Source organism: Meles meles, chromosome 2, assembly GCF_922984935.1.
Source record: "Meles meles chromosome 2, mMelMel3.1 paternal haplotype, whole genome shotgun sequence".
Classification (NCBI taxonomy): Eukaryota; Metazoa; Chordata; class Mammalia; order Carnivora; family Mustelidae; genus Meles; species Meles meles.
This window is the reverse complement of record NC_060067.1, coordinates 53,399,256-53,414,863: the sequence shown is the minus strand read 5'-3', so window position 1 is coordinate 53,414,863 and position 15,608 is coordinate 53,399,256. Positions and strand designations below refer to the sequence as shown.

At 40.6% G+C, this 15,608-nt stretch overlaps 1 protein-coding gene across 4 annotated transcripts in view; it reads left to right on the top strand.

Annotated features, from left to right (window-relative positions):
* The window catches only part of SLIT2 (slit guidance ligand 2), a 349,500-nt gene extending 339,534 nt beyond the window's left edge, over nt 1-9,966 (top strand). For all 4 annotated transcript variants that reach the window (XM_045997785.1, XM_045997783.1, XM_045997784.1 and 1 more), the window contains 4 exons: nt 1,897-2,051; nt 6,286-6,577; nt 6,812-7,023; nt 8,131-9,966. In XM_045997785.1, coding sequence (XP_045853741.1) covers nt 1,897-2,051; nt 6,286-6,577; nt 6,812-7,023; nt 8,131-8,372 — 901 coding nt within the window. In that variant the 3' untranslated portion in view covers nt 8,373-9,966. The remainder of the gene's footprint in view (nt 1-1,896; nt 2,052-6,285; nt 6,578-6,811; nt 7,024-8,130) is intronic.
* The last annotated feature ends 5,642 nt before the right edge of the window (nt 9,967-15,608 follow it).

Genomic DNA, 15,608 nt, shown 5'->3' with positions numbered 1-15,608 from the left:
GCTTCCTGTTTTAATGTGGCTTGCTCAGTTGTCCTGCATCAAACCACTGTCGTTAGCAATGACATACCAGGATCGATTGCCTAAGACCGATGTGTGACCAAGAACCCACTTTCCAGCACAAATGGCCTTTTCTTGCAAATGTAAAGGAAAAAAAGAGGTCCCATTACTAATATTACGATTAAATATCGTAAGGTCCGTGTTCACGGAGCAGTCCTGTAAAACCAGTGACATGTTGTTTATGTTCACGAAAGAGAAAGCAATTGGTCGCCACTCTGGACATATCTTCATTTTAATATTTTACTTAAAACTTTAGTAACTTGAACAAGATATGCTCCCAAAGAAGTTATTTTATTTCTGCCAGTCTTTAACGTTATTTTATAATTTGTACCAAAGATAAAGCTAACTAATATCTTCCTGAAGATACTGAAATAATATTAGATTATTTATATGATGACAGTGGGTGGTAGCAATGGTGATATTGACGTCTCACACTTAACTTTGGACTTTCTATATCTGGATGTTTCACCCTGCACTTTTTAAAAAACCATTTTGTGTGGACCTCAAATTAATCATCAGAGGAAGAAATATTTATTAGCATTAACTGAAGAGAAGACTGAAGTCTGTAAGCAACTCATTTTGGTCAAACATTTCCTAAATGGTCTAAAGTCAAACATTTCATAAATGCAAGACCAGGATTCAAATCCAGGTTTATCAGACTCCAAAATCTGTATGCTTGGCCATTCGTTGATAATCCCATCCAGTATCTTCCCTTAGAAGACAACGCTATTTAAGACCACTAATAGTAGGTATACAACTTTATTTAGTAAATGATTTTCATGTATACTGGTATCAAGTGTTGGGATAATTAAATTTATATAAGGTGAAAATATTGATTGGCATATCTCATATTTATCATTTAAAAAAGATGATATCTGAGGTAGGTTATCAAAGATCTTTGGACATGTGGACTCTTACAACCACTTAAGACTGGAAGAACTTCAGATGTTTTCACAGTTCTGAAGAATGCTTTATACTGTGGTCAAATCACAAAAACCTTTTTTAATCTACGTTGCCCAACAAAGGAATATTATTAGACACCTGTGCTGAGAACCATACAGAAATGTTAATACACTTTTCTGTTACTTTCAGGCTTCTCTTATTTGCAAATTTAAGTGTCAGCACCCAGAAATTTAAGTCATCATTTTATGTAGGGAACACTAGGTATTCACAATTTCTCTATCATGTGCTTCCATATTTCCAAGTTTGAGCCTTTGTTTCATTCTTCCTAGTCAACATCCCAATATATTAGCTCTTGACCCCAACTTCCATTTTACCATATTTTTGCCTCCATGGTGAGAGGTAAGTAAATCCCTGACATTGCAGTATATGAATCCTGTTTCTTGCATTGGCCCTATGCTCATCTTTGCCTGCTGTTAACACTCCTGTTAGGTTTCCAACCGCACTTCAAAACTATATAGCACCTTCCTGCTAATTGCACCCAACTTCATCTTATTTTCAATCCCCATTTTTCATTTACCTCAGTTTTTTTATCTTTTTGTTTTTATCCATTTTATGAATCTCTATTTCCCTCTCAAGTTTTAGAATGACTGTTAGATCTGGTCTTGGAAGAATATGATTGGGTAGTGATTAAATGTACCCATTTCCACTTCTCCCTGTGAAAGAACATACTTAATTTGTATGCATTCCTAAGAAGTGGAAATTGATTGTATTCCCTGAAATATCTTCTATTTTTAAATCAGTTATTGGTCTTGATTTTTATTAAAGTTAGGTAGGCATATCTTTTCCTAAGAAGTGCTTATTGGAATTTATATTTTAATTTCTTTGGGTTAATAAAAAGAAAACTGAAGCATCAGCTAAGTTACTTTTTCTTTGTAGCGTGGAGACGATCAATGATGGAAACTTTCACATTGTGGAGCTACTTGCCCTGGATCAGAGTCTCTCCCTCTCTGTGGATGGAGGGAGTCCCAAAATCATCACCAACTTATCAAAGCAGTCCACTCTGAATTTCGACTCTCCCCTCTATGTAGGAGGTAAGCTTTGTTCAAATCCAGTAACTTCCCTAAAGCCTGTGATTCTCATCATAGTCCAGTGCTGAAATTGTTGATCCCTGGTGTCAGGACCATCAACCCATATAGTGATCAGTCATTGAAAGATGGACAACAAGGATAGACAAGAAAGAGCCCTGGATGTGTGTTAAGTGACCTGTTTATGTCTGTCTCAGCCTGTCAATAACCAATGTCATGGTTGGACAGGTTCTTGTGGTTCTTACTGATGATTGCAAAGTGCCCATCAGCAACAAGCATTGGGAAATTTTGAAGAAAAATTAGAAGTTTATTACTTACAAGACCTGAAAATTACACAGCACACCAGTCGCTACATAGCAAGATCTTAGGGAAAAGGAGAGAGAGTCAGAAGAGTGCATGTGTGAGAGCAAGGGCCCAGCTTGCTGCTTTTACTGTGTCATGCTAGAAAGAAAAAAAAGGTTCTGCCAAATCTTACCATTCCAGAGTGTCTGTGCTACCAGTTGCCAACTCGTAGATGGTTGGATAATTAACAACAAAATCAAATGATGAATGAATGAACGAACAAATGAATTAAATGTACAACTTGTACTGGGGTAACAGGAAGTACTTCTGGTTTGCTAAGACCTTAAGGTGAATGAATAAGACAGAGGGCTGGGAAGGTGGACTAGGGTTTGGGATGACAGAGTGAAGATTCTGGACTTCATTTGTAACCAGCCAGAAGACAGATGAGGAACAAGTGAAGAACAGAGATATGGGCAAAGTTCTGAAGGAGCCCAGAGGAGAGGAGCCACAAAGGAGAGAGCTTTCCTCTGTTGGGGGTGGGGAGGGGAAATATAAACTGGAGATACAGAATTTCAGTTTTCAGGCCAAGGAGCAAGAAAGTATGTGATGTTGAATTGAGTTACATTGAATTAAATCACATTGGATGGAGGTGATTGACTGATAAAATTAACTCGTTTTACAGAGAAGTGAACTAAAGTTCCTGTGCAGATCAGTGTAACTGATTTGCTTAGCAGGACAAGCATTTTCATAACGTTTGCATTAATTTTCTGCAAAATAGTAACATTGGGATTCCCCATATTTGTTATCCTTTCAAAGACTTCATTGAAAGCATTTTTGGAATTTCCTGAAAGTCCAGAGCATTTCTGTTTTGTTTTGTTTTGTTTTTTGTAATTTTCAGCATTAGAAGATCTTAACATTTTGAAAGAATTTTGGATTTTTTAGAAACCATTAAAAATCTTGGTTCAGCTCCATAAAAACTTATTTAGTATCCACCATGTGCTGGGAACAAGGTTAACATAGGTATAAAGGTTACAACGTTGAAAATGAAATATCCCTTCTTTGCCCAGGGGAGTAGGAAAAGCTGACACGTCTTCAAGGAACCATACATAGTGCATTGGAATAAAAATATTGCATACCAATCTGCCCAGCAAAGTTGACTGATCTCATTGCTTCATGGGAATCACAGCTATGAGATGCACTAAAAACAGAAGCCTCCATTTCTTGCCTGCACTACTGTTAACAACCATTACACCAGGATGGGTAAAGCAAGTCACAGATGGATATAACTATGGTTTGAGAGAAAAGAAATTATACTCACTGAGCACATGCAATGTGTCCAACACAATGCTTCTTTGCAGTCTTAATCCTTAGAGAGCTTAGGTAGTAGGTATGATTTTGTGTTTCATGATCCATAAGGAACTTTACAAAATGCAAGGACTTTACAAACCTGTGCAAGTTCACAGAGCCATGAAGTAATAGAGACCTCATTTGAGTCCGGGTCTTGTCCCTCTGACCCTGGAACCATCTATCTGCACTGCCACTCACTTTTTAACATAGAGCAGAAAGGGAAGCGATCTAGGTTTTGTGGCTTTTTATTTCTGGACTTGTCCTTCACTTGATTTATTGTGCTTTCATCAGAAACCATTTCACTGAACCTTTTAAAACCCCTTTCTGATGCAGTGAGGGGGGTGAGGGAACCCTATGAAATGGGGAGTGCTTAGGTCAGAACATTTCTCAAGAAAGGTTAAAAAAAAAAGTTTTCCATTCCAAATTGAAAAATGCCAGTCTTTCTAAGGATAGAGGGTCTGGAAGAATCCAGATAGTAACTCTGTCCATCCAAGCCTGAAGAATGCCACTTCCTAAAGGAAACCTCACTGCCAGAGAACATAGTGGGCCTATTTCCATACAAATCAGAGTGCAGTCTCAAGGGTAATTCAAATTAAAAAAAAAAAAAATGTAATCAAAAGACCCCAACCCTGATATGGATGTGGCAAAGGCAGGAGAACCTGACTTAGCAAAGGAGAGGGAGGTAACTAAGTTCATCTTTTTCTCCAAGTTTGAAATCAGGCATGTCTGGAAAAAAAAAGACCGTCCACACATCCACACATTTATGATGAATGGATATGATTAAATTAGAACTTATCCCAGAACAAGGATTTTCTTTCACTTGGGCTTTCCTGGAAATGGTACATTTCAGTTTTTTTGAGCCCACTCTAGAAAGCAACTCCGTTCCCAATGCCAAACAGACATAGACTAAAAGTCCGAGGTCATGGAAGTTCAAAGCCAAGACCTATAATTCAGTACTTGTCGCCGTGTGACACGGGATCACTTGCATCAAAATCAACCTAGCTGCATGTTAACATTTAGAGTCCTGCACCCCACTTCTTCCTGCCAGCTAGAATGTCGAGGTGGGAAGAGAATGGGGCCTGGAGAGTCACCTTCTAAACATGGACCTTTGGTGGACCTTGTGTGTGACAGACTCGGAAACAACAGTTCCTGTCCATCCCCTCATATCACAGATAAGAAGACTTGGCCCCACAATGGTTGGAAATAACTGGCTCATGCATACATAGACCAACAATAAAGACTTTGACCTTGAGCCTGCCTGGTGGTTTTGTACATCTATCTGTCTGACATTGGTGATGTTGGTGACATTGGCTAGACCCCAAACAGGACTTCTTTGCATAGAGAAGGTGATGCTGCTACAAAGCAGGTGAGGGTCCAGGTCTTTAGAAACCAGTCAGCCCTCTGGAGAGTGAGAAGGAAGTCTTCCCCAGCCTGTCCCCTCCAGCCAGTAGCTCAGAGCTCAGGCAGAGCAAGGGTGTGAGTGCCAGGGGGATCATCAGCCACCCTGAAGGCCTCTGGCTCCCTCCTCTTACCCCACTGCAATCTGGATGGCTGCCTCAGGTAGGATCCTATCCAGGAACTATTTCAGGGTCTGGCTTAGGCCGTGGAAAGATTCCTTAGTTTTGCCAAATGAAGGTTACCAGATGACTGTCACCAGTGGAACATCTATATGCAAAGCCTGCAAATTCTGTTTTTGGAGGAATTTCTTTTGTATTTCTGATTTCTTGGCATATGAAGCCTTCACTCTCAATTAGCAAGAAAATAAAAACAATGCGGATGAAGTGCTGATGTGATAGGAAGCAGGGTGAGTTTCCCAGACGCGGACCAGCACCACTGGGCTCAGGCTGTTGGCGGCGGTGAGCTGGGTTGGTTGCCAACTTAGAATTTGGCAAGGCTGGGGTGAAAAGTCACTGTGAGCCCAGCTCTCACCCCCTAAGGCTGGATGGATGGAACTGTGATCCAGAGATTGCGAGGTTCACTCATCAGCTGATCTACAGCATGGTCTTAGGGCGTGACACTGAGCATGTCACCCCACCTGTCACTGTGCTTCCTGGAGCTCTGGGTTCCTGGGCGTGTGTCCGGGTTGAAGAGGTGGGTGGAGAGAGGGGGGAGTCCAGATTTCTCCCCAATTCCTGATCTTGCCTTTGGCTACAATAGGTCTGGCTTTGAGGTTTTATATGGATGCCTCCGTGTAAGGTTTTATTTGAAACAAATGTTAAAAATTAAGAGACAGGCTGCCAATGAACTTAGTTCTTTATATTAGCTGTGCATTAGAATTGCCTGGAGCATCTCCCAAAAATCAAGTCAAAACAAAGAACCACCCAACTCTTCTCCCTTCCCCCTCGCCCCATGCTGCCCAGATAACCTGATGAGGTAGGTCTGGGCGGAGGTTCCAAGTATCAGTTGTTCTCCAAAGATCTCAGGTGATTCTAACGTGCAGCCAGGTGGAGAACCACAGGCCTGGATGCTGATGATCTCTGGCTGTCCTCAAGGACCCTCACCCTGACTGCCACCTTGCTGGAGGGGCTCAAAGGGTCGAGGGCAGGGTTGGGGACAAATTGCTGAGGATACCCACAAAAAGCCCACCCACTAACCTGGTATCCCTCCGCAGGCATGCCCGGCAAGAACAACGTGGCTGCGGCCCTGCGCCAGGCCCCCGGGCAGAACGGCACCAGCTTCCACGGCTGCCTCCGCAACCTTTACATCAACAGCGAGCTGCAGGACTTCCGCAAGGTGCCCATGCAGACCGGCATTCTGCCCGGCTGTGAGCCATGCCACAAGAAGGTGTGCGCCCACGGCACATGCCAGCCCAGCAGCCAGTCAGGCTTCACCTGTGAGTGCGAGGAAGGCTGGACTGGACCCATATGTGACCAGAGGACCAATGACCCCTGTCTTGGAAATAAGTAAGTTCGAGCTGCTTGGGGGTTACACACAAATACCCCAGCCCTCAAAACAAAACCTGGGAAAGGAGGGAAGGAGGAACAGAGGAGGAAGGGTAGGAGACAAGGGGGAGAGGGGAAGAGAGACGGAAGTCAGCCCATTGGCCCATCTCCTTCGTATTCTTTCCATCACCCTTCCTGCATTCTTATCCCCTTTACCTAATTCATGTCCGTTCTTGACTTCCTCCTACGCTGTAGATGTGTGCACGGCACCTGCTTGCCCATCAATGCGTTCTCCTACAGCTGTAAGTGTCTGGAGGGCCATGGGGGTGTCCTGTGTGATGAAGAGGAGGATCTGTTTAACCCCTGCCAGGCGATCAAGTGCAAGCATGGGAAATGCAGGCTTTCGGGACTGGGGCAGCCCTACTGTGAATGTAGCAGTGGATACACTGGGGACAGCTGCGATCGAGGTAAGCCAACCCACCTGGGCACCACCCCTTGAAGCAAGAGCTCCCTGCCATCTTTGAAAAGAGAGAAAAAGGGAGACACACACACACACACACACACACACACACACACACACACGAGTGATATGAGGAATGCCAGTCTCTGCATTGCCTATAGCTGCTGCTGTTGATTGATTCCCCGCGATAGGAAGGCACCAGATGTGAAGTGTCCTCAACCTCCATGGCAGGAACTCACATGGCCTTCAGCCGTCTTCTTGCTGCTTGGCAGGCTGTGAAAAAATACTTTTTACTTTCTGGTGCAGCACATTAACTTTCTTCCCTTCTTACCTTTATCTGCTGTAATAATCCATTTGTATTATTTCATATCTGATACAGAGAAGAGGCAGCTCATAATTCTGCTCTAGGTTTAGGACAATGTCACCTTTGACCTTAGAATCAACTGATTTATCACAGCACAGCGTGCAGGTGAGAGGGATGGAAATGTGCCGGCTTGCTGGCCCACCTTTCTCCTTCTCTGCGCAACCAGACTGCGTCTCGCCTCCAGCTGGCAGGCATTGTGTTGCGTGTATCGGAGGGAGGAGACAAGAGGAATGTGCCCATGGAAGTGTTTAGCAGATGTCTCTTTTTGAACCACTTCATACTAGGGTAATTTATGAAGTTAGTGGAATGTTACTTGTATTAAGTAACAGATTGAATGATATTAAACCCCACGTCTAATAAATTAAATTGCATACTCTCTGAAATGGCTCCCTGTGCTAAACAAAACCAGCTGTTAGTAGTGTAAAAACAGAAGATGTGTATTTTTGCAATAAAGGAAAAGATTTAGGAATCCAATTTTCTTGTCAGTCCAATAGCATAGTATTTATAGTCCACATATATAGCATCCACTTTGCAGAAAATAAAGGCCAAAAAAAAAAAAAAAAGTATCTTTCAAGGAACAGCAAGCTGTACCACCAGCCCATTATATGGAATATAAGTGGGACCATGACAATCGTGGTTACCCATGGCAGACAAAGGCAGCACCTCTTGGACTGAGTTGTGGATCCACCGTCCCTTTGCAGGACTTATAGGAAATGCCCCGAAAATGCTTGTGCTTCTGTTCTTTTCTAGAAATCTCTTGCCGAGGGGAGCGGATACGAGATTATTACCAAAAGCAGCAGGGCTATGCCGCTTGCCAGACAACCAAGAAGGTGTCCAGGTTGGAATGCAGAGGTGGGTGTGTGGGAGGGCAGTGCTGCGGACCTCTGAGGAGCAAGCGACGGAAATACTCTTTCGAATGCACTGATGGGTCTTCGTTTGTGGACGAGGTCGAGAAGGTGGTGAAGTGTGGCTGTTCCAGGTGCGCCTCCTAAACGTGTCCCTGGCGGCTTGTGTCTTCGGGAGTGTTGTCTACTTCTCGACCATGGTGGACTCATTCATGCTTCATAGTGGAAATATTTGAAATATATTGTAAAATACAAAACAGACTTATTTTTATTATGAGAATAAAGACTTTTTTTTCTGCATTCGGGAAAAAAAAAAAATGCTTCATACTAACGCTTCCCAGATGCGAGAAAAGTAGGAAGAATACCCGGAAGCATCGGCACATGGAGGGGAAGCACTGCGACTCAAATTCATCTTTGCAACATGCTGAAGACAAGCAGAAGCACAGAGACGAGGGAGAGCCAAGCTACTGTGTGCTGCCGTGACGTCATCACCCAGACCCTAACCCCACCCCCACACTCCCCCCACCTCCCCACCCCCGTGCCCTCGTTCCCATCTCTTCGGTTCCCGGTTCCCAAGGACACACCAGGCACCTGTGTGTGGTTGAGGATGAAAGGCGGAGGAGTGGAACGCGAGAATTCACAGAAAACACAGTTGAGAGATATTTGGTGCAAAACAGTGTCTTGAAGACCTGGGTTCTAGTCATGAGAGGGATGGGAGAGCTAACGTAACGTGTATCTTCTTTTTAAACTTCAGCATGTTAACAGAAGAAGCACACAAAAGTGTTTATCTACCGTTTTCCAGTATTAATTTTTTGTAATATAAATGATAAATGAGATGATAAAGAACCAATAGATTATTGATAAATAAATTAGTAATAATATGAATTTTTGTTTCTATGAGTTCTAAACAGCCCTATACAGTATTCAGTTCCAATGAGAAATATTTATTGTATCAAAGGACATTGTACTTAACATTTTAGGCCATTCTTTTACTGTTTCTCAATGCTTTAATATATATTAATTTATAATTGTCCTGATATTTTTGTATATTTTTCAAACTTAAAAATCAGGATTTGGGGGAGGGGGTTTGGGTTTTTTGTTTGTTTGTTTTTTTGTTTTTTTGTTTTGTTTTGTTTTTGGCAATAGTACTAACATAGGGTGTTATCTTGGGATAAATATGTGTTGATCGGTTTGTTTACCTTGACATCTGACCACTGGTGTCACTGACCTACTGGCCTCATTCAGGACACCTGCAGAGAGTATGTAAAATCTGTGTGTGAGACATTCATTGTATAGAAAGAAGGGTCCAGCCCCTCTGCAACATGTCCTCCCAGAACAGAAATGGTGTGTAGCAATCGACACTAGAAAAATAGGTATTTTACAAATTAATTATTTCCTTGACATTTTTTGCTCTTTTATTGGGGGCGGGGTGGGGAGAGAAAAGGCTGTAATGTCAAGAACTGTGATTTTTTTTTTTCCCAAACAATAAAGCTCCTTTATTACCTTAATGTTCCTATGTTAACATGTTTGCTGCTAAATTACAATGTAGAATTGATAATGATTTATAGTGGACTGTGCTCTTCCCTTATTAAAATCCCAGGGTACCCTGTGAAGATGCAGATGTTCCTTTCCAAAACTTTTTTTTACACAGAAAATTAGATGTACATGTATAATTCAGTGTGCTTTGTCTTTCTCCAGACTAATATCAGTTATACTACTGATGTTTGTAAATTAAACAGATATTTACTTCACTAAGAGCTTGGTGATTTTCTTAGAAATTACAAAATATTTATAGCCTACTCCTTAAGAATCTCTTAAAGTGATGCAGAATGGATAGGGAAGAAAACCTGTATTCTGTTGTTGACAGAAACTGTTTTATGATTAGCATATTATCAGATCAGGGACTTTGGAATGGCCACATGAAAGAGATGGATAGAAGAACACATACTTTGCTATGGAAAAAGTACATATAGTTAACTAATTTCTTCCAAAAAAATTACAAGGTGAAGTCCAACTAACTAAAAATTGTAATTTTGTTTTTGTTCTTCTTTCCCCTCAATTAGAACCAGATGGAAAACAGTGAAAGACAAAGAGTGCCTTTCTCCACAGGCATCATAGGCAAGGCTTAGAACAGGGAAACAGCGTGAGCTACATGGAATATTATTAGTTAATGTCTTCATTTTCCTATACGAAAATGTGTGCACATAGACATAGGCACAGATGTCCAATCATTTATTCATTTCTGCTTAAGATGTCTATATTTTCATTGTATAAATATTATATGATCTTTGTAAAACATTCATATATTCCCACTGTTTCATTTTTTTCAAGGACTGGGAATCACTCGTTAAACAAAGAAACATCTACAAAGATAACAGGAGTTAGATCTGTGTTTATAGGTACGTGTTATCTCAGTAACCACTATTTTTGAGGGCTTCTTATATGCCAGGCACTATGACAAGGGCTTTATATGTAATATCTCACTCTTCTCTCACTATAAACATATGGGATTATTGGGCTTCCCTCTGACACAAAGAGCTTGAAGAGAGAAAAGCTGAATTCCACCCAGGCCTCTGAGACCACAGGGTCCAGGTTCAGGGGATAAAGGGGGCATCCTCTACCAAGGGGATGTCCTCTACCAAGGGGACTTTTAGACTCTGGCATCATATTTCCACAGCACAATTATTCTACCAATCATGTCGCTTGAAGTGGTCAAGATTAGAGATGTTTCGTTTTTTTGTTTTTGTTTTTTTAAGGAAAAAATAGTAAAGTCTTAGTAGGTTCCTGACTATATCCTTTCTCCTTCCTGCTTCTAAAGACATAAAATAGAATTACAATTGCCTGGGATTTGGGCTGAGTTAGCAAGTTTCTTAGGGGATCGTTTGCCTTGTGATGAGACTGCATTCTGTATAGGAACCCTTCCTTGAGAAAATCCAATAGCCAAATAATTACCAGCAAATGAGATGAATTAAAGGCACTTACTCATGTTATAAAAAGCTCCTCACTTATAAGGCCTTGACCATCGGATTCCTTTAAGTAAGAAACTAATCTAGAGCATTTCCAACAGAATTCAATAGGTTATAATGAAAAACATTTTGCCCATTTCGAAATCAAAGCTATTACACACAACAGTGGAAGTTTGTAATCTGAAAAGATAAAGTGATTAAACATCCCTAATGTGTTTATTTTAAATTCTCACAGGAGTTGAGGCATCATCAGGGGATTTGACAGGTATTCATTTTCAGATGTGTTCCTTGAATAACAACTATATCAGTCTTTGGAATTTGTGCTCACCATACCTTTCCTGAAATTATTTCTTTTATTTTTTTACGTTTTTTAAGATTTTATTCATTTTTTTAACAGATAGAGATCACAAGTAGGCAGAGAGGCAGGCAGAGAGAGAGAGGAGGAAGCAGTTCCCCCCTGAGCAGACAGCCCGACACAGGGCTCGATCCCAGGACCCCGGGAACATGACCCGAGCTGAAGGCAGAGGCTTTAACCCACTGAGCCACCCAGCTGCCCCCCTGAAATTGTTTCTAAGCAATGTTACACTAACCTCAGTTTTAGAATTGCTCTGAGCATTCTGGGTTGTTTTTTGTTTTGTTTTCTTTTGTTTTTTTGATGTCTTGCTTTGTTAGCAGCAGCTCCTTCTAGAGAAGGGATTGAGGGAAAGACTGTTGAAATTGATTCAGGACTTACAGACCTTGAGCATTAAGTCCTCTACCCCATAGAGTGACCATTACATCAAAACTAACATTTGTAAAAGGATATAAGCTATAAAAAATATGTATAGCTTCATATAAAGCTTTTTATAAAGCAAATAAAACTACATAAAATACATAAGCATTTTCATTCTTAATCCTCTCTATATACTTAAAAATCATTTAACAACAAATTTTTATTTTTTATCTCCTATCATGTGCAAGAAATTATGCTAAACTTTCAACATATAGTTCAGATAAACCAGGCATTATTCCTGCCATCTTAGAGCTCATGGCTCTGTGCACTTAGAGTTCAGGTTAAAGTTAATAACAAATATTATTATACAAAGGACCAAAGGACATATAATACTAGGTTGTAGTTTAGTTCTCTGACGGAAATTATGAGGTACTAGAAAAAAGCAGAGCAGAGAAATCCAATCAATTACAGATTGGGAGGTCAGTGAATGATTCTGTGAGGAAGTGACATTTAAGCCAAGTCACGAAGGATGAAGTAGGATCCAGGACAGAGACTGACAGAAATATGTGAGGGCATCAAAGCTGGGGGTCAACACAAAGATCTCAGTCTGTGTCTAAGCCTAAAGAGGGAAGGAACTCCTATGTGGTCAAGGAAATCAAAAAAGTTTGTGTGGTCAGAGCGAGGCATAGGTTTCTCTTCTGTGTAACAACACAGGCCATTTTCTGTCTTCATTAATTCACCTTAAATTGTCTATATTTTCCTTTTGATCATCTTTTTGCAGTGATCTTTCAAAATCACAACAAAAATGGATTCCCATTTTAAAACAGCAAGTAGGTAGTTTTGTATAATCCGGGTCCTCAACTTCCAAATGAAATACCTTTGAAGACACAGGAAATATAAATACTTACAATAGTACTGAAAATTAAGAATAATATTTCTGGAATTTCCAAGGAATTTTCATGAATTCAAAAGCGGATGAGTCTAGATTGAAAGAAACAACTCCTGGCCAACCTATGCTTGGAGACTCATGTGCATTCCTTTCTTTGAACACCAAGACCAGAGACTTAGGAAATGAGTCAACTGGAAAATCATCAAAAAATAACTGTGCATTTAGGTTCCATTTTTTGAGTATGTCAGAGGGCTGTGCCTCCAACCAATGGGGTAAAATCTTCATTTGACCACTAGGATGCTCCAGTTCCCATCAAAAAAACCAAAACAGTGCAAGAAATACTAGAGAAGACCAATTGTGTTATACCAAATATTGAGATATGTAGTTTCTGTAAATAGATGATTGGAGATATGGACTGAGCCTGGAAATGCTACCATAGTAATGCTTGCTTAGAATGGTATGGAGGGACACTTGTTAAGTCATCAGTCAGTTAAGTGTCCAGCTCTTGGTTTTGGCTCAGGTTGTGATCTCGGGGTCATGAGATTGAGAACCAAGTAAGGCAAAGTCTGCTTGAGATGCTCTCTCCTTCCTGTTCATGCTTGCTTTTTCTCTCTCTCTACAATAAATAAATCTTAAAAAAGAAAGAAAAAGAATGGTATGAAAAGAGGGAAATTTCCTTACAGATTCAGAAGACCAGAGAAAAGTTGTATTATCTTGAGTCACTAATAAGCTAATAAAATGGTGAAAATATACAGGCCATATTTGGGGATGAGATCTAGGAAGTTCAGAAACCTCTAGTGGGCAATGGAAGTCTATGAAGATTATCTCAGTAGGAGAATTGTTTACACATGTATTACAGGAATTTTAACTGATAACATGTTATAAAGTGAATTGTTCAGGTGCCTATTTCTTAAGTCCAAAAAGAAGGTAAGATCTAGGAATAAGAAAGAAAAAAAAAATGGAAATGAATCAGGAAAGACAGAAGACTTATTGTTACAGTGGAAGAATTAATAATTCATGATGACATTGGGCAGGTTTGGCAAGGAAGAAGGGGAAGTCAAGTATACCTCCTTGTTTTGAGCTTGTGTTTGTTTCTGCTGTTTCTAAAGCAGAATAATTGAAATCTGGGTGTGTTTGCAGCAGAGTTTGAGTGCCTACATAAAGCTAGAAACAGATGAGAGGCTGCTTGGGAAGGCCCAGGTTTCCACCCTCAACCCATCTACCTGTCTGTTGAATGAAAGCAATACATGTCTCCAGATGGTGTCTTTAATATCTTTAAATATCTTAGGTATGTTCAATCAACTCTGTCTATAGGATAAAATCCAATATCTTCACTATAGTGTTCCAACTGCCCCACAAAGGGATTTTTGCAAGCCTGCAATATATGCTGTGAGACAGACAAATGGTAGGAAAGGATATTTTAAAACAAATTGTGGACTGAGATGTGTAAAACCGTAGATGTAGGATTTATCCACATGGAAGTAGTAGTTGAAGCCAAGACAACAAATGAGTGTATTTAGACCCAGTAGAATGAAGTTGTCCACAGGAATAAGACAAATCTTTTTTTTTTTTTTTTCCAAGTCAGTATATTATAATCAGTGAGTGTTTTTTTTTTTTTTTATTTCTTTTCAGCGTAACAGTATGCATTGTTTTTGCACAACACCCAGTGCTCCATGCAATACATGCCCTTCCCAGTACCCACCACCTGGTTCCCCCAACCTCCCATCCCTGCCCCTTCAAAACCCTCAGGTTGTTTTTCAGTGTCCATAGTTTCTTATGGTTCACCTCCCCTTCCAGTTTCCCTCAACTCCCTTCTCCTCTCCATCTCCCCATGTCCTCCATGTTATTTGTTATGCTCCACAGATAAGTGAAACCATATGATAACTGGCTCTCTGCTTGACTTATTTCACTCAGCATAATCTCTTCCAGTCCCGTCCATGTTGCTACAGAAGTTGGATATTCATCCTTTCTGATTGAGGCATAATACTCCATAGTGTATATGGAGCACATGTTCCTTATCCATTCGTCCATTGAAAGGCATCTTGGTTCTTCCCACAATTTGGCGACCATGGCCATTGCTGCTATAAACATTGGGGTACAGATGGCTCTTCTTTTCACTGTATCTTTGGGGTAAATACCCAGTAGTGTAATTGCAGGATCATAGGGAAGCTCTATTTTTAATTTCTTCAGGAATCTCCACACTGTTCTCCAAAGTGGCTGCACCAACTTGCATTCCCACCAACAGTGTAAGAGGGATCCCCTTTCTCTACATCCTCTCCAACACACGTTGTTTCCTGTCTTACTAATTTTGGCCATTCTAACTGGTGTAAGGTGGTATCTCAATGTGGTTTAATTTGAATCTCCCTAATGGCTAGTGATGATGAACATTTTTTCATGTGTCTGATAGCCATTTGTATGTCTTCATTGGAGAAGTGTCTGTTCATATCTTCTGCCCATTTTTTGATATGATTATCAGTTTTGTGTGTGTTGAGTTTGAGAAGTTCTTTATAGATCCTGGATATCAACCTTTTGTCTGTACTGCCATTTGCAAATATCTTCTCCCATTCCGTGGGTTGCCACTTTGTTTTGTTGACTGTTTCTTTGCTGTGCAGAAGCTTTTGATCTTGATGAAGTCCCAAAAGTTCATTTTCGCTTTTGTTTCCTTTGCCTTTGGAGACAAATCTTGAAAGAAGTTGCTGTGGCTGATATCGAAGAGGTTACTGCCTATGTTCTCCTATAGGATTCTGATGGATTCCTGTCTCACGTTGAGGTCTTTTATCCATTTTGAGTTTATCTTTGTGTACGGTGTAAGAGAA